Source organism: Dendropsophus ebraccatus, chromosome 6 (genome assembly GCF_027789765.1).
Source record: "Dendropsophus ebraccatus isolate aDenEbr1 chromosome 6, aDenEbr1.pat, whole genome shotgun sequence".
NCBI classification, from domain to species: domain Eukaryota; kingdom Metazoa; phylum Chordata; class Amphibia; order Anura; family Hylidae; genus Dendropsophus; species Dendropsophus ebraccatus.
Window position 1 is genome coordinate 9833033 of NC_091459.1, and position 19597 is coordinate 9852629.

The 19597-nt window shown below is 42.0% G+C and overlaps 1 protein-coding gene across 5 annotated transcripts in view; it reads left to right on the forward strand.

Moving 5' to 3' along the window:
• Nucleotides 1-14457, forward strand: part of RAB23 (RAB23, member RAS oncogene family) — a 34318-nt gene extending 19861 nt beyond the window's left edge. For all 5 annotated transcript variants that reach the window (XM_069974477.1, XM_069974473.1, XM_069974475.1 and 2 more), the window contains exons 2-7: nt 1747-1941; nt 4737-4822; nt 10176-10332; nt 12666-12748; nt 12863-12955; nt 13469-14457. In XM_069974477.1, the coding sequence (XP_069830578.1) occupies nt 1787-1941; nt 4737-4822; nt 10176-10332; nt 12666-12748; nt 12863-12955; nt 13469-13608 (714 nt within the window). In that variant the 5' untranslated portion in view covers nt 1747-1786 and the 3' untranslated portion in view covers nt 13609-14457. The remainder of the gene's footprint in view (nt 1-1746; nt 1942-4736; nt 4823-10175; nt 10333-12665; nt 12749-12862; nt 12956-13468) is intronic.
• Nucleotides 14458-19597: the final 5140 nt, after the last annotated feature.

Sequence of the window (19597 nt, forward strand, 5' to 3'; positions counted from 1 at the left end):
ACTGTCAGTACATGCTGGGAGTTGTAGTGCCTGCAGCTGCTGTAGTTGTGTCCTAGGTGCATTATACACTGGAGGCTTTGTGGCATATAAGAATACAGAGATCTGTGGGGGCTGAGTGCAGGGAAGTGACCCCAGAACATCACTAATAGGGGATAGAACAAAAACATCTCCCCTTATCCCCTATTAGTGATGTTTTGGGGTCACTTCCCTGCACTGAGCCCCCACAGATCTATGTATTCTTATATGTCACAAAGCATCCAGTGTATAATGCACCTAGGACCCAACTACAGCAGCTGCAGGCACTACAACTCCCAGCATATCCTGAGGGCTGCAGACTGTTCTGTGGAGTTGCTCTTATCAGGGGCTGGGGCGGGAGCTCTGGTAGCATTTAAGCTGGTAAATTACTCCCTATAATTGCCAGTGTATGTTTGGTCTCCAGCTACACCAGCGTATCTTATTGTTCTACTTGCTATTTGACATCTTGGACTTGGGCTTTGCCTCTGCCTCATCCTCTGTACTGCGTTACCTCTTGTGCTCGGACCGGACTCTGTTAACCCTTTGTTTGCTGATTTGGATTTTGACGTGACCTCCTATTGCCGACTCGGACTGCCTGACTTTTTTGTATATACCTGTCTGTGTGTTCTGTTACCTCCCCGTATCCCTAGTTAGGCTAGGGACTGTTGCCCAGTTGCTGCCCTAGGGTTTAGCCTAGGGGGGCAAGCAGGTAGGGACAGGGGTTGCGGGTCGAGAGAAGGGACTGACATCTTCCCGGACCCCAGGACTCCCTGACAGTAACCTTGCACTAAATCAGTATAGTTGGCCTGTTTCTTGTACCTAATGTGATGTCTACTTGCCCTTAGTTTTCTGTTTCGGTACCTACTAGAGATTAGCTCTAAGGTTGTCTGGAAAACATGGATACAGCCAATGACTATATCCATGTTTTCCACATAGCCTTAGGGCTTTATCCAACTTTAGCAGCCACCGCTAATCAAATGCCGAACGTTCGGGTTCGGATCGTCTCGAGCATGCTCCAGGTTCGCTCATCTCTAGTACCTACCTTCTTCGTACTGTCTTGATTTAACATCATATCATTTAACATCATAAAACTGGTCCTAGAGACGGTGGCGTGTTTAGTTTAGGATGACAGCACTGCATGCTGCTACAGTTTCATCTCCATGCAGCTAAGGAAAAAAAAAATCAAGGGGAACTTTTGTCCCTATTGAACAGGAGACTCAAAGGAGGAAGTTATGTCTCATACCTTCCTGCACCGTTTCGGTGAAGTTAGGCTGGGTTCACACTACATTTTAGCAGTCCGTTTTTTGCAAAAAACGGATGAAAGAAATGGATGCATTCCATTGGCTTCCATTATTAAAAAAAGTAACCGTTTTTTTTTTTTTTTTTTTTAACAGACACAAAAAGTAGTCGACCTAATTTTTGTGTCCATTAAAAAAACGGATCTGTTTTGATCCGTTTTTTTTTATAATGAAAGTCAATGGAAAGACAGATCAAAACAGATGCACACAAATGCATTCATTTTTTGCGAAAAACGGATCAGCAGGTTAAATTTGTCTAACTTGCTGATAGTTCCCCTTTAAAAATGGTGCTATGTCAGGCTCTGCACTCAAGGGGGCGTTGCACCCCAGTGTGGTATTTATTGGGATTAAGGATTTTTTTCTATATAAACCGCTTGCATTTTTTTTCATGTTATAAATTTGAAGCTTCTGTATATTTTTTTTGTGTCTTCAGGCTAAATTCATTCGGCAGTGGTGAACTACAAACCGGCAAGATGTTGGAAGAGGATATGGAGGTGGCCATTAAGGTGGTGGTTGTCGGGAACGGTGCTGTTGGGAAATCGAGTATGATTCAGAGGTACTGCAAGGGAATATTTACAAAGGATTATAAGAAAACCATCGGCGTGGACTTCCTAGAAAGGCAAATTCAGTATGTATATTTTGGAACTTGTTTCTCACTTATTCTTCCCTTTTATTGGCCGGTATATATTAGACCTTTTATCTAAATATTTTTACAACACATTTGTTTTAGCTGCCATTTCTACAATGTATTCTAATTTATAATGTTCCTTTCTACATAACTTCAGTGAAACACTGGCTCTGTGGAATACAGAGACCAATCTGTATATTTTTAAGGGTTTCAGCAGTGTCTGAAATAGGAAACTTTCAGCTGTTTAGGAGAATCCTGCTAAGCTCCTATAGCCTGCCGAACACCGAGGAAGAAGATGGTTTTCTTACACCATTTTCCTACAGTTCTGTTTTAATAAATTCAGTCATACCTCTGCTCTCAAACTCAGAGACTCTGATACTAGGTTTATGGCGTCCTATCTCAGGGTAGTATAAACTAGTGACAGAGAAGCTGAACAGAATGATGGATCACTTACATTGTTCTGTGCAGCTGATACAGAGATCTCCTCCTAAATAACATGGACAATAAGTAGTCTTCTCCATTATGTGCATGAGCTCAGTAGTCCTGGATATTCATGAGAAGCAGAAAACTCTGCCCACCTACTGCTGCTGATTGGCAGTTCTCTATCCATGCTGTGTATAGGCAGTCAGATGTCAATCAGCAGCCGGGGCAGGGTGTGGAATGAATCCTATTCTCCTGCATATTAGGAGAACGGCTGGACAGAATCATGTAAGTAATACACCGACCTGTTCAGCATTTCTGTCACTAGTTTATGCTGCCCTCACATAAGACAGTATAAACCTAGTGACAGATTCCCTTTAAGTAGTGATGCAATAGCATCACCACTTACCTCCTGTGGGCATACAGTAAGTACAGTAGACCGATTGAAAAAAAGACTGCAAAAAACACACAGTGACTCGTCTCCAGCCTTAGGTGTTGGAAACAATAACTTATTGAACATATGGATAGACGACTGTTCGTATGACCATCATCCAATGATTACCTTGTGTGTGGCCAGACTAATACACTCGCAATCTGCTGTATGCAAAAATAACGATGTGAATGCCAAATAAACCAACAATGTTCTTTCTGTTAAAGACAACAGACTAGTAGTTCTCCTTTAAGGTTGGGTGTAATACAATAGGAATGGATGAGATGCTTTCTTTCACCCATTAGCTGCAAGTTAGACTTGTGAAAGTAAATGTTTGACTGGTTGCTATGTGCTGACGGTGTTTTTGTGCTATTTTCAGCATGTTTATAATTGCCTTATACCACTGCTTCACAAAACTTGGCAGAACGCGTCCTTCACATCTTCTGTAAATTATCCACAGGGAATTTAAAATATCACTAAAGTGGCCTTTTGTTTAGCGCCGCTTGTGTGTGTGTGTGTGTGTGTGTGTGTGTGTGGGTTCACACTACGTTTACAAAAAAACAGCATCTACAAAAATGTGGTTGACCGGGTTTTTGTGCATTTAAAAAAAAAAATTATGCGTTTTGATCTTTTTTTTTTTTTTTTTTTTTTTTTTTATACTGGAAGTCAATGAAAAAAGAAATACAGCACACAAATGCATCTGTCTTGCCATCTGTTTTTTTGCAAAAACAGACGAAAAAAAACGTAGTGTGAGCCCAGCCTTAGAACTGTTTTCTGTCAATCTGATGTATGATAGCGTTATGGGACATCCATCACTGTGTATACTATTAATATCCTCCATATGGGTTTCTAATTCCAGACATTATTTATTTGCCGTTCTTAGTGTTTTATGTTCTCTTATTCCCTTAGGCTGGGTTCACACTACATTTTTGCAATCCGTTTTTGCAAAAAACGGATGGAAAAAACGCATGCATGTGTGTGCATCTGTTTTGATCAGTTTTTTTCCATTTAATTCCATTATAAAAAAAAAAACGGATCAAAACAGATCAGTGTTTTTAACATACACAAAAACGTAGTCGACCTCATTTTTGTGTCCGTTAAAAAAAAAAAAATAATTGGATCCGTTCTGATCCGGTTTTTTTTATAATGGAATTCAATGGAAAAATGGATCAAAGCGGATGCACACACATGCATCTGTTTTTCATCCATTTTTTGCAAAAAAATAAAAATAAAATTATGGATGAAAAAAACGGATTGCCAAAACTTAATGTGAACCCAGCCTTAGGCTGGCTTAACACTACGTATATTTCAGTCAGTATTGTGGTCCTCATATTGCAACCAAAACCAGGAGTGGATTAAAAACACAGAAAGGCTCTGTTCACACAATGGTGAAATTGAGTGGATGGCCGCCATATAACAGTAAATAACTTCCATTATTTCAATATAACAGCCGTTGTTTTAAAATAACAGCAAATATTTGCCATTAAATGGCGGCCATCCACTCAATTACAACATTGTGCGAACAGATCCTTTCTGTGTTTTTAATACACTCCTGGTTTTGGTTGCAATATGAGGACCACAATACTGACTGAAATATACGTAGTGTGAACCCAGCCTCATACTGCGGAGCAGTGTCTGCCCAGTGGGTATCAGCACAATGTTTTCTCCTGGTTTTATAGCGTTACATTAGAAGTGTTAAGACGCTAATGGGCTGATCTGTAATAAAGTTGCACTGTAACTTTGTGGTCTGGCCCCTGAGGGCTCATCATAAAACGCCTTGTCAGCTTATACCCATTGCACTCCGCCTTCTGCAGGAGGATGGCTTCATCAAGCCGAATGACCAAAGCAATGTTCAGGCAAAATAAAAGCATGCAAAAAACCATGTGAAGGAAGCTTTGTACGCCCTATGAATGATCATACATTGTGGCTGTATTTTGTCTTTTAGGATGAATGACGAAGACGTGCGCCTCATGCTATGGGACACAGCCGGTCAAGAGGAGTTTGATGCTATAACTAAAGCATATTACAGGGGTTTGTATCATGTGATCATGTCATGAAATTATCCAGAAACTCTTTATTTATTATTATTTTTATTATTATTATTATTATTATTATTTGTAAGGAGCAGTAAGGAGTGACATAACCTCTCTGCTGCCACCGGTGGCTGCGTCTGGAACGACAGACCTTCAGAAGCTCTTATACTGGCACAGTTATATGTCAGTACTGCAGCATTATCGATACGGAGCTTCCCCTAATATATGCATCTTAGAATAGACATAGACTGTATAAAGAGTGCTGCAGCAGCCGGATAGTGAGGCAGAGCAAGCATTGATTGACAGCTATCCCCGCTCACTCTGCTTCACTATGCTGCGCTCTTTCCACAGGCAGCTTTCTCAGTTGTAATGTCTATTCTAATGCTACTATGCATATATTAGGGGAAGCTCAGTATCAATAATGCTGCAGTATGGATATATAACCAAGGCAGTGTCACCTCTTACTGCTGCCAGTCAATGAAAACCTAAAAAATTACTTTTTTACTATTTCTCCTGAATACCCCTTAAAGAAAACAATTGTTAGGTAAATATGTGTTCCTTCCTGTTGACAGCACTGCTTCGAGGATGTTTCCCTCCAAAAATCAGGAGTAACTAGAAGGCTATATCTTTTCCCTGACTGACATGTTGCCATTTCTTAGATATATAAATTCCATTGAAAGTTGAATTACAAGCAGTATACTCCTAAGTAGAATCCACCACTCTGTCTTTAGGCCACCTGCCTCCTCCATAAGGATTGACAGCCGGCTTATGTTAAGCCGTGCAGGAGTCAACTGTCAATCATTCTAGGCGGAGGATGGGGCAGGCGCAGATAGTGTCTCAGATCCGCCTCTTTGACACTGTCAGCTTGAAATTAAGATAATTTTTTTACCAACATGACGGATTACAGAGATCGCTAAAGGTACTGTACCTACTGTATGTCATGCTCGCATAATAGGCTACTGAAAACTGGCGGCACAGATATAGGCTTTAGAGGGAACCAATCTGCATAATTGTGCTGATAAAGCTTCCAGCTGCACAGTATCGATCTCTTGCACAGCTCCCCTACCTTATCATCGGTGTCTGTATATCCAGGAAAAAAGGCCGGGAGAGCAGCTGTAACTAGACATCTGTGAAGAGACCTGGCCATAACTAGTCACGGCTCTCTGCCTGTCTGTGTGCTCTGCAGAGATATTTTGGCAGGCAGAGAGACTTGTTAGTGGCGTCTCTACCTGTCAATCACCCCCTCAGAGTGCATTGACAGGGGCAGAGAGCAGTGACTAGTTACAGCCAGGTCTACGGCCCAGCATGAAGTTTGGACTCTCATATGGAGTAAAGCATAGGTTTTTAGCAGCTTCCGCTATTGCCCAGGTATAGTTTTATCACTACACAGATGGGCAATTACAGATTACCAAATGTAATTGCAGAATTCTGATTTAATATAGTAATTTGGGGGTTGCAGTGTGACATCTATAATACAGCAGCCTGTCTGCAGTGTGACATCTATAATACAGCAGCCTGCCTGCAGTGTGACATCTATAATACAGCAGCCTGCCTGCAGTGTGACATCTATAATACAGCAGCCTGCCTGCAGTGTGACATCTGTAATACAGAAGCCTGCCTGCAGTGTGACATCTGTAATACAGAAGCCTGCCTGCAGTGTGACATCTGTAATACAGAAGCCTGTCTGCAGTGTAGCATCTATAATACAGCGGTGTGACATCTGTAATACAGCTGCCTGCCTGCAGTGTGACATCTGTAATACAGCAGCCTGCCTGCAGTGTGACATCTATAATACAGAAGCCTGTCTGCAGTGTGACATCTGTAATACAGCGGTGTGACATCTATAATACAGAAGCCTGTCTGCAGTGTGACATCTGTAATACAGCAGCCTGCCTGCAGTGTGACATCTGTAATACAGCGGTGTGACATCTATAATACAGCAGCCTGCCTGCAGTGTGACATCTGTAATACAGCGGTGTGACATCTATAATACAGCAGCCTGCCTGCAGTGTGACATCTGTAATACAGCGGTGTGACATCTATAATACAGCAGCCTGCTTGCAGTGTGAGAATAGAGCAGGAATCGGTAAGTCATGTGGGACGGGTTTAGTGCAGGAAGGTGTTCGGTGCAGAGGATTAGTAGCTGTTTTGGTCCTAATAATGATACAGATAAATCACAGGAGAGCTGAGCGGTTTATCTGCAGGGATCTTGTAATGATCACAAGCAATGAATCATCAACGTTATGGAAAAATCATAGTATAAAAGAAAGGGTAACTACAGATCATGCCAAAAAGTATCACAGTAATAAGACCAGGAGATTAAGATGGATGGACTGGGGGAGATACAGACATAGATAGATAGATAGCTGGATAGACGGGCGGATAGATAGATAGATAGATAGATAGATAGATAGATAGATAGATCCTGAAATAAATGCGGAACCCAAAAAGTAAATAAGAAATAAAAAAAATGTGTTTGTGTAAATGTGTTTGTGTATATATATATATAATATAATTTTTTTTCCAGGCTCATGATGACAGTGTTATATTAACAATATATACACCTCATTCTTCCTCCTGCATTGCCTCTGCGTACTTTGTTTGGGTGCTCTGTGGTGCTATGGTTTGCCATACTTCCTCCATGTCTCTGTGGCGCTATGGTTTGCCATACTTCCTCCATGTCTCTGTGGCGCTATGGTTTTCCATACTTCCTCCATGTCTCTGTGGTGCTATGGTTTGCCATACTTCCTCCATGTCTCTGTGGCGCTATTGTTTGCCATACTTCCCCCACGTCTCTGTGGCGCTATGGTTTGCCATACTTCCTCCATGTCTCTGTGGCGCTATGGTTTGCCATACTTCCCCCATGTCTCTGTGGTGCTATGGTTTGCCATACTTCCTCCATGTCTCTGTGGTGCTATTGTTTGCCATACTTCCCCCACGTCTCTGTGGCGCTATGGTTTGCCATACTTCCTCCATGTCTCTGTGGCGCTATGGTTTGCCATACTTCCTCCATGTCTCTGTGGCGCTATGGTTTGCCATACTTCCTCCATGTCTCTGTGGTGCTATGGTTTGCCATACTTCCTCCATGTCTCTGTGGCGCTATGGTTTGCCATACTTCCTCCATGTCTCTGTGGCGCTATGGTTTGCCATACTTCCTCCATGTCTCTGTGGCGCTATGGTTTGCCATACTTCCTCCATGTCTCTGTGGCGCTATGGTTTGCCATACTTCCTCCATGTCTCTGTGGCGCTATGGTTTGCCATACTTCCTCCATGTCTCTGTGGCGCTATGGTTTGCCATACTTCCTCCATGTCTCTGTGGCGCTATGGTTTGCCATACTTCCTCCATGTCTCTGTGGCGCTATGGTTTGCCATACTTCCTCCATGTATCTGTGGTGCTATGGAGAGAACTTATGGCAAAGCATACTAATACAAAATGAGGTTCTTAAACATTGTCGAGCTCCTCTAAAGAGTCCCTGTCATTAACAATAACTTGTGACAAAAGTTACTAATAATGACAGGTACTCTGTAAGTAGCCGTTCAGCTGCGGGTCTGTGGACAAGAAGCGTGTCCTATAAAGGGCTTTTTCCTGGCACGTATGAATGAGCTCTGCGATGTAGGTAGAATTCGGGATTGTCTATGACATCAGTAGGTCTGACACTCATCTTGTTGTACTCCCATATATGTGCAGCATCCTGCTCCGTTTCTGTTTATAGGTTGAGCACACCTGATGACACAGCTGATACACATTGTGCAGACCGTATATTCCATTGTAAGGTCTTTGTTTTGTGTAAAAGAAATTTATTGCCTTTTTGACATATGCTCAAAATTGTAGAGGCCTTCTATCTGGTGAGTCTGGACTGGTCTGCCATTACAGCAGACACACTGGATGCCATGAATAATCCCATTGACAACAATAAATCAGTTCTGGCATCATTTTGGGGTATATTAGAGCAGGCCCTCAGCTGCCCCCTATATTGCTTACATATAATATAATAATTAGAGATGAGTGAACCGGGTTTGGGTTCGAGTCGATCCGAACCCGAACGTTCGGTATTTGATTAGTGGGGCTGCTGAACTTGGATAAAGCTCTAAGGTTGTCTGGAAAACATGGATACAGCCAATGACTATATCCATGATTTCCACATAGCCCTAGGGCTGTATCCAAGTTCAGCAGCCACCGCTAATCAAATGCCGAAAGTTTGCGTTCGGATCGACTCGAGCATGCTCCAGGTTCGCTTATCTCTAATAATAATGTATATTCATTCAAGAAGGCCTGGTTTGATATTTTGGGCTAATGTGTAGTATTTTATTTTTTTATTTGTATAGCGCACTTAGATTCCGCAGCTGTATGTTTTTGGGTGTGGGAGGAAACCGGAGCACCCTTCAGACCACTTCAGTTCGCTTCAGACCTAAATATCATCATTATTCTCATTATCATCAGTTTTTCTCAGTAATGCTGCCATTTGGGATTTCCTAGCATGCCGTGTGACCAGGATAATCCCACCTGGTCACATGTATAATAAGAGGCAATTATTTTGCAAAGCGGGCGTCAAGGGAATGTGACACATTGTGCGTCTTAATATAGAAATTATTTTCTGTATTGTGATTTGCAATTTTTTTCCTTGTTTAATTTTTATTAAATGTAAAATTTAATATAATAATAATAATATTTATTTGTATAGCACCAACAGATCCCATTGCGCTTTTTTCAATTGGAACCATACTAGCTATACTACCTTTCCTACATTGTTCACAGTGAGAGGCAGAAGCAGCACTGTCTGTTCCTTTACCATGGGGTCATCTTGCTGTCACATTTGTAGTTACTATGCAAAGGTCCCCAACCATTTTAATGGTGGCATAGATAGATAAATTGAAATGTATAGTAAAAGCTATAAGCAGAAAACTCCGTCCACCATGAACAAAGTTCTCACAGTATTTGTACACTGAGAAAGAACAGGGGTCTTGGGAGCTCCGCTATAATAATTGCGGGGGTCCCTGCTGCAGGGCCGCCATCAGTTTGATAGTCTGTGACAACCCCAGATCTGTTCTCCCTGTCTGTTTCCTCTGCCTATGATTTCCAGTCTGATTGCAGTCTGTATTTATGTCTGCCTCTTCTTTCCTCTGTAAAAATGCGACTTGAGAGATGTTATAGGATTCGGCGGGCACATAGCTTCCTTATAAAGAGGATGTAGTAGTTGAACACCCTCATCTATGCAGGCTGTGAGAGAGAAAAGAGCCCCTAGAGCTTAGTATTGTATGGATAGTGGGTTAGTGTATAGACACGTAATGTGCACACCCTGTGATTCATAAGTCGATAATAAACGCACCCTTCTTTTTTTTCTTTTTGCAAGGTGCCCAAGCTTGTGTGCTGGTGTTTTCTACAACGGATAGGGAATCATTTGAAGCAGTACCCAGCTGGAGAGAGAAGGTGATGGCCGAAGTTGGAGATATTCCCACTGTTCTTGTTCAAAACAAAATCGACTTGCTGGATGAAACTGTTATTAAGAAGTAAGTCCGTATAGCAGTGCCCTTCCTATGCCCGGGCTTTGTCTGGTATTGCAGGTCTGCCCCAACAAAGTGGGGCTCACGTTCATACAATTCCAAAGATGTCTTCATGTCTAAATGAGAATATTACATGACCTAATAATAATTTAACAGTATCTGTCATTAAAAATAACTTCATCAGACATGTCAAGGTATTGATCGTAGTGAGTCTCACTGCTGAGATCCACTGCATTCAGGAAACAGAGCCAGAAAGAAAGTGTACGGCAATACTCCTCCTCTCCAAGTATGGTTCAGCTGGGCGCAGGTCCAATGGAAGGAAAGATATTTACCATAAGGTAAAAATAAATAACCAATAATTTATTATTATTCAGACACAACGCGTTTCGAGACCGGTCTGGTCTCTTTATCAAGTGTCTCGAAACTGCGCCCAGCTGACCCATACTTGGAGAGGAGGTGTATTGTCGTATACAGACGGGGAGTAAATGGTACGGCTGCTGTCGCTCTTTCTCACTGGCTATATGTCCTGATTACAGTGGGGCTCAGCAGTGAGACCCACTGCGATCAATAACTTTTGACATGTCTGATGACATGTCAAAAGTTATTTTTAATGAGACTGACACTTTAAAGGAGAAGCCTGGGGTCAGCTTTTTTTTTTTTTTTTTTTCCCCAAACAGCTGAGGAGTAGGTGGCTGAACACAACATGCAGCGGCTCCAGTGCAGGGGTTCGCTGTCCTCTGCTCCGGTTCCTGTTCCCTGGCTGCAGGCCTGCTCAGCCAATCAGCGGCTGAGGTGGGACCCTGCTGACTGGCTTAGCGTGCCTGACACATCACATCCACACTCAGAAAAGGAAGCGGCTGGGGGACCAGGAACCGGAGCGGAGGACAGTGAACCCCAGCACTGGAGCCTGGGAGGTAGGTGCTTGTTATGTTCAGCCACCTCCTCCTCAGTTCTCTTGAAAGAAAAGGCCGACCCCTGACTTCTCCTTTAAGAGTTTATTATATAACACTTTACAATTAGTAATGTATATACAATGTGAAGATGAATGCTGCATTCTATAAAAAATAATTTCTTAGTGTAATATAGTAATAAGCTTGTGGAGTATGGGTGGATTTACATGTACCAGATCACAACAGATATCACGCTGCACGTTTTGCAACAAAATCTGCTGCAATGCGGCACTGTCAGTTTGAATAGATTTACATACAGGGGATTTTTAATTCCGCTGCGAGTATGTAAACCCCGCCCCCCTTAACCCACCTCTGCCCAGTTATTTTTACCCGTCCAAGCTCCGGCCTGCTTCTGTGGCTCCCGGCTCCCTGATGTTCTGCTCAGCCAATCAGTGCTTTGTCCCGCCACACCCACTGATTGGCTGAGCAGTTTGTCCGGGATCTGGAAGCCACGGAAGCAGGATGGAGCTTGGGGGGGTAAAGAATTTATGGGGGGCGGGACTTTACATGCTCGCAGGAGAATGAAAAATGCAAAATACAGAATAACAGGATCTCGGAGCATGAAATCTGCTGCGATCCTGTATGTGTGAACACACCCTAAGGGGTATGTTCATAGTGAGGGAATTCGGCGGAATTCCGTGTTGGAGCTCTCCACCGCAGAATCCCGCCTGCCTCAGTGTCAAACAGGGTCTCTATGGGAGGTCTCACGCACCTCTGCTCTCCACTCAAAGAGTGTACGTGAGGCGAGGTGTGCGAGCCCTCCCATAAAGAAGGCAAGTGGGATTCTGCCGCAGAATTCCACCAGATTTGCTCAGTGTGAACATACCCAAGGGTATAAAATATTTCATGACTTTCTCATTACATCCCTGTTTCCAGACTAAACCCCCCCTGAGTCACACAGACACCACATTATCAAATTGCAAAGTGTGATCACAGCATTTTGCAATCTTTTGATCGTTACAAGTTTAATTATGCAATGCGTGTAGTAGGTGCCTGAACATTGGGTTCTTTGTCTATAGCAGGGATGGGGAACCTTCGGCCCTCCAGCTTTTGCAAAACTACAATTCCCATCATGCCTGGACAGCCGAAGCTTTAACTGTCCAGGCATGATGGGAATTGTAGTTTTGTACGAAGTTTCCCATCCCTGGTCAGTAGTATTACCTGTTACCAGCAGGTGGCACTAGAGTTTGTGCCTGAATAAGGATTTCTGCTCTGCATGTTTTCTTCTATTTTTAAATGTTTTAGATACTTTTTAGTTTTTGCTTCTTTTTAGCGTAATGATGATAACATTCATTAGTTTACTAAATTACTGACAGGTAAACGCGCTGCATCCCATGTATATACTGTACATTAATCTAAATCCTATTTATCTCCTTCTATTAACCTTAGTGAAGAAGCGGAGGCTCTGGCAAAAAGGTTAAAGCTGCGATTCTACAGAACGTCGGTGAAAGAAGATCTAAATGTTACTGAAGGTAAGTCGCCATTTTTACCAGAGCTACCCAAGAGCATGTCCGTGTATACCATATACTGTATTGTGTCCATCATGATTACATCCGTTCAGTATTCTACCAAATGTTCTGTTGCAGTTTTCAAATATTTGGCTGACAAATACTTACAGAGGCTAAAACAACAAAACGCTGAAGACTCAGAAGTTGTACACACTAGTAGCAACAAAATTGGTAAGTACTTTGTATTAAAAGTTCTTAAAGGGGTATTTAACAAAAAAAATCTTTACAAATCTCTGGCACCAGTTGATTTTATGTGTCCATTTACTTCTATTAGAAAATCTCTAATCTAATCTTACAGTACTTATCAGCTGCTGTTTGTCCTGCAGGGAGTGGTATTCTTTCCAGTCTGGAAAACAGAGGAGGTTTTCTATGGGGATTTGCTGCTGTTCTGGACAGTTCCTGACATGGACAGAGGTGGCAGCAAAGAGCACTGTGTAAGATTGGAGAGAATACACCACTTCCTGCAAGACATACAGCAGCTGAGAAGTACTGGAAGACTTGATTTTTTTTTTTTTATTTTTTTTTAATAGAAGTAATTTACAAATTACTGGCACCTGTTATATCTTTTATTCCATGTATCTAAAATAAAATGGTATAAGAAAGCGATAAACAACCATAAAGTATATTTATATTTTATACTATAATGAGTGAGTTGTAATCTTTATTATGTATGTGTTTTTTCAGGGGTATTTAACACTGCTGGGGGTAGTCACTCTGGTCAGAAATCCAGTGCGGTCAATGGAGGAGACGTCATCAATCTAAGGCCAAACAAACAGAGGACCAAGAAAAGCAAAAGTCCTTTTAGCAGTTGCACGTTACTGTAAGACTGTTCTTAACAGACCAGAAAAGGAGAACTCCGAGTCGGGGACTACAGTGCAATTGACAAGAGGAATACAGCCAATTCCAGAGACAACAGTCAGTTTTACCAGAATTTTCTTACCGTCAAGAGAAAGCAGTGCGGATTACCTCTAAAGAAACGTTAGGCCACCTAGTGGCGGCCAGTGATATTGCATGTTATGGTGTACCAACTTTAACAAATGCTGCCCGCTACAGTTTTCAGAAACCTCCACATTTGTAGTATTTATTGGAGAATAGATATTTAACATAATGATCTAGATGCTTTTTTGCAGCATCTGTTTGATACCGGGTGACACATGACACGGTACTTGTGCAATATTCATCTAGCTCACAGATCCATTGCCTGTTGTCTGTAAGAAGGTGCATTAGACTCTTTATAGAAGATCTTTATTATAACCCCATGTATGGAAAAAAAAATCTATTCAGTTTTACATAGAAATTTAATGTGTTTTCAAGATGTTCAGATATATCTATGTTTTTGGGACCTTACAAGTTGATGTGCATCGTGCCAAACTGCTTTGTCATTGAGCTGCTATTATGTGCTTGAAAATGTTTTTCTATCCGTTTTTTTTTTTAAAGTTTATCTAGACTGTTTTAGTTGTCCATCACAGTGTAGGGCACCATAAGCCTGTACATGTCAGAGTTGGCCTTCTCGCCATGTGTGAGCCGCCTGCTGTCTGTTTGGTGGCTAAGACAAAGTTTTTGAAAGCATTTCCTTTCAGGACCTTTATATTTTACAAGTGTATAACTTAAAGTGTAGCTGTCATTTAATTTAATTTAATTTTGATTTTTTTTTGCAGAGATCAATAGTACAAGCAATTTTAAGAAACTCCGTAATGGGTTTTATTAAGCAAAAGAGTTCCCTTTCGTACTCAAAAACTCTTTCCCAGCCACCCCCTCACTTCTTATCTGTGCATTATCAGGCAAACCTGTCTTCATTACAGAGAAGTAAAGTGAAGACTGGTTCTGCTGTGTCCATTATATCCTATGGAGGGAGGAGGGGCCAAGGGGGATGAGTGAGCAAGAAGAGGAGAGAAAGGGCTTGTGCAGTTTGGAGGCTGTCTGGGCACATAAAACACTGGATTCACAGGTCAGAATGGTCAGTGTTTATCTGGGAACCTGGTTAGAGAAGATTGCAGGATTTAGTGTTATGCTCTCTGCTATACACAAGCTGTTTGTCTTCTCTCCCTGCTCCCTCACCCCCTTGAGCCCTCCCCTCTCCATAGACCATAATAGACACAGATAAGTGAGGGAGGGGGGAGGCTTCAAAACAGCTTTTGAGTACAGAAGGAAACTCTTTTGCCTAATAAAACTTATTACAGAGTTTCTTAAAATCACTTGTACTATTGTTTTCTGAAAAAAAGATCTGGGTCTGGAGGATGAGGCTGTGTAATTATGGAAGTCTTTGCTCATTCCAGAAAATGAGGTTGTTGTTTTTTAAGTGTCCATTCTTTATTATGCCTTGTAAGATTATTCCATTAGTCCAGCATCAGCATGATCCAGATTACCAAATATTCCAGATAAGTGGAGAGATGGATAACAGAAAGAAAATAATAGGGAAGACAAGTTACCCAACATGAAGGAATTGCCGATCACTTTGTCTTCCACACTGGTTAGCAAGTTCTGCTACAATTAAAGAGGTATCCGGGCTTAGAAAAACATGCCCCCAATCCTAAACAGCACCACTCCTGTCTTGAGTCTGGGTTTGGTTTTGCAGCTCAGTATATAGCTAAATTGTAATACCATACACAACCTGGGGCCAGGGGTGGCGCTGTTTTTGCAAGCTGTTTTTTTTTTTTCTTCTAATCCTGGATAACCCCTTTAAGTGCCAGACTATAGGAATGCCTAAAATATTCTCTGCTGAATTTTAAAAGTGGATATTTCTTTTGAAGATTGGATTTCAGTTTGTATAGTTGCCTTTTTATTGCATACTGTTTACTAAGACTCTCAGCACTCTCAATGCCTTCTTGTGACAACGTGTGGCGTTTGTTTTCTGTTTCGTTTGTCAAAGACCGTGTATACTTGATAATATATACGTGATCAAACACAACAAGGGTCATTCACCTTCAAACCATTGACGTGAACTGGTTCTCAATATTTTAGATCCATCTACAATCTGTGACTCCTGCCATGACACTGTAGTCTGGATGGGAGTTGTGGTTTCACAGCAGCCACAGAGACGACATCTGCAGACTACTGGAAGCCAGCAAGTAAAGGGAAAATCCAGTTTGGTTATTGCTCTTCTGCACTTTTGTTTTCTTTTTTACCAAAAGGGATATGTAAAGCTAAAGAATAAATGTCAATCATTCCCCCACCCCAAACCCCTAAACCTAGGACTTGTCTCTGGCTGTATGGCAGCTGGCTGGCATTGAGCTGCACATTAAAGGGATATTCCAGTCAAACATAACTTTTGATATGTGGCTGCCCATGGTGAGACTAACAATTCCTTCCATACTTGTTATTATCTATTCAGTCTCCTTCCCCCAGTTCTCAGCTGCTGCTTTCTGCTGAAGACACAAAAATCTGTGTGTGAGCTTTTCTCTCCATCTCCCGCTCCTCCCCCCTCCCTTCTGAGACACCTGATGTAAACAAGTCCCTGACTGGCTTTATCTGCAACACTGTAGGAGGGGGAGACAGAGAGAAAAGCTCACACACAGATTTTTGTATTTTCAGCAGAAAACAGCAGCTCAGAAATGGGGGAAGGAGACTGAATAGATACGGACGGAATTGTTAGTCTAACCATGGGCAGCAACATATCAAAAGTTATGTTTAAGTAGAATACCCCTTTAAGCTCCACCTTTTGACAAACTCAGAAACTAAAGAACCTGTCATCAATTTAACAGTAGTCTGTCCGTAGTATTTTCTGCAGCTCCTGAAATAAACCCTATAAAACATATTTTTTGGTTTATGTTCCTTTCCTATAAAAGAGTCTGTAAGAAAAAAATAATAAGAAGGTTCTGCATATTGAAGAACAGGGTGCAGTATTTTTATACCAAAGTACACACGTCTTGGCCTTTACCATGCAGCCTCTGCTCCATATTACACAATAGAAGTTAGAGGTTTGTGTATGAATAGTTTTTTTTATATATATATTTTACAGCGCTGTTTGTAAGTAGAACATTATATCTAACACTTCAATGGTTAATGTTTAGACAAACCTCAACTCAGGTGCACATTAAAGGCAACCTCTCCAAACCATGTGGGTACGGACTGTGCAGACATTGTAGGAACTAGCAGGTGCAGGACAGGATGCAAGGTCACGGCTATACACTACCACAAGTCACGGCTATACACTACCACAAGTCACGGCTATACACTACCACAATTATTTAGTACATTTAGAGGATTTCTGCTTGGATTGTTATAATTTACTAGAATGGTTTGGATGGGAATCCATATTTGCTTGTCTGTATTCTGGAATATTTGTTCATTATTTTGTGTAAATAAACGACTTTGACAGATTGGATTTGGGTGGCGTTTCCTCCTGGACCATTCAGGCCAAGGACCTTAAAGGGAACTTGTCACTTTTTTTTTTAAAGGGGGTTATCCAGCTAAAATCATTTTGTTTCAATTCAATTGGTTTCAGAAAGTTATATAGATTTGTAATTTACTTCTGTCTAAAAATCTCAAGTCTTCTCATACTTATCAGCTGCTGTATGTCCTGCAGGAAATGTTGTTTTCTTTTTATATAAAACTTCTCCTCTGAACAGTTCCTTACATGGACAGAGATGGCAGCAGAGAGCACTGTGTCAAACTGGAAAGAAAACAACACATACAAATCGGGGGTTGGTAACCCTGCTGCTAATGACTGACACTAGCGATCCTGCTGGTGCCAGTCATCTAACCCCTTTAATGCTGCATTGAAATGGATGAAGGACAAGTTCCGCACCTGTGAAGTGTCCGATTGTCACCCCTGCAATGTGATTGCTTGGGTACTAATAGGTCACTTCTGCAGCCAGAGGTCTGTACTCGTCTTCCGTGGCTGCTGGAGTCTCTGCTAATAGTCCGGTTCAGACAGACTCTTTAACCTTGAGGAGCCCTACAAGTTTATCTATATTAGTTGAGATGGATATATACCCCTTTACCCCTCGAATGTACTACTTCAACAAATACGTTTTTCATATGATCTGATGCACCCCGCTGCACAGATTCCGATGGTGCCGTCTTTCTTTCAATCCACAGCCTGGTTCCCGAGATAAGCGCCATTTTCTAAATATGCAAATGAGGCCTTTTGGTGCACTGGAGGGGGGGGGCTCAACTCCCCCCAGCACATTGGTATCTCCCGTGATTGACTTATAGTTTCTGTATTCACCCACTCCCACCTTCTGTCTCAGTTCCGTCAGTAGGACAGAGTTCATGGGCAGCGTGAGATCACCCGCAGAGCCAGGCCGGGATGGTGAGTACAGCCCCATACTCCCATATTTGTTACATATTTGTAATGTTGTAGATCTTGGGAACTGGGCGGCAGATTGTAAGAAGGACTGCATCATCGGAATCTGCGCTGTGGTGTGCATCAGGTCGTATAAAAAGCTTAAGGGTACAAACCCACTTGCCGTATTTGCAGCAAGACTCGCTGCGGATCCCGGCCCTATTCTTTCAATGGTAGACAAAATCGTAGCAGGGATGTACATCCCTGGTGCGTGTTTGTCCCCAGCCCGCCCCGTTAACCCCCCGGCCGCCGGAGCATATACTTTACCTGATCCCGGCTCCGGCAGTTCCCGGTGTCTTCAGCAAGCCGGAGCCGGGATCAGGTAAAGTATATGCTCGCTGTTGTCTCCAGATTGGGTGGGGTTTGAAACTCAGTTCCATTAAAGTAAATGGAGCTAAATTGCAAACTGCACCTGACCTGGAGACGACAGGGGAAAAGTGACCATGATTTTGCAGCGCTGGATAATCCCTTTAATATATGGATTGAAGTGATCCATTCGCATACCTATATAATTTAAACACACAGGAAGGGACTCAGGATTCCTCTTTGTAGGCAGCATATATAGCTGGGTGTGGGTGTCAATTTATAACCAGAGACCCCCCCTCCCCCTTTAGGAAATCCTCACCACACCCAACGACCCAAGCCTATGATTCTCCCAAGACATCTAAAGAAACCACATTCCTGCAAAATGGATAATAACTGCCCAGAAGGCTCAGCTCACACCAACCTGACTGTACAAAGTATAAGGGAACATAATAGGAGACGATATGATGTAAATCAGACAAAATGTATTTTTATTTTAAAGTGAATTTACCAGAACGACTCCATTTTATGCTTGGGCAGATTCAGCCGTCCATGTCAATTCTTTGGGCGGATGATGGAACCCTCCTGACCATAGAATGGAGTCTATGGGACCAGCGCAACTTCAAGCAGTAGCAGGGGAGCAACGGAATCTGCAGCAAGTTATCCGCGTGATTTCCTTAGTGTGCAAGGGCCCTTAGAAGGCAAACACACTGGTCGCATTTGTTAGATTGGGTTCACACTATGTTTTTACAGTCAGTTTTTTTTTTTTTTGTTTCATTTATTTTTGCAAAAACAGATCCGTTTTTTCACTTCCAATATTAAATTTAAAAAAAAAATGGATCAAAACAAATGTGCTTTTTTTTTTTTTTTTTTTTTTAACATACACAAAAATCTGGTCAACCACATTTTTGGGTACGCTAAAAAAAAGCATCCATTATAATCCGTTTCTTTATAATGGAAGTCAAGGGAAAAACGAATTGCACACAATTGCATCTGTCTTTTAAAAAAAAAAAAAACAACTGCAAAAACATAGTGTGACCCTAACCGTATTCAGTTTATTGAAACTAAAGGATCTATTACACGGAACGATTATTGGCCGTAACGGACATTCCGTGTAATAGAAGGCAACGATCAGCCATCATGAACGACGTTGGCTGAACGTTGCAGTCGTTTGTCCTTCAACATGTTGAAAGACAAACGACTCATACAGCAACAATCTGCTG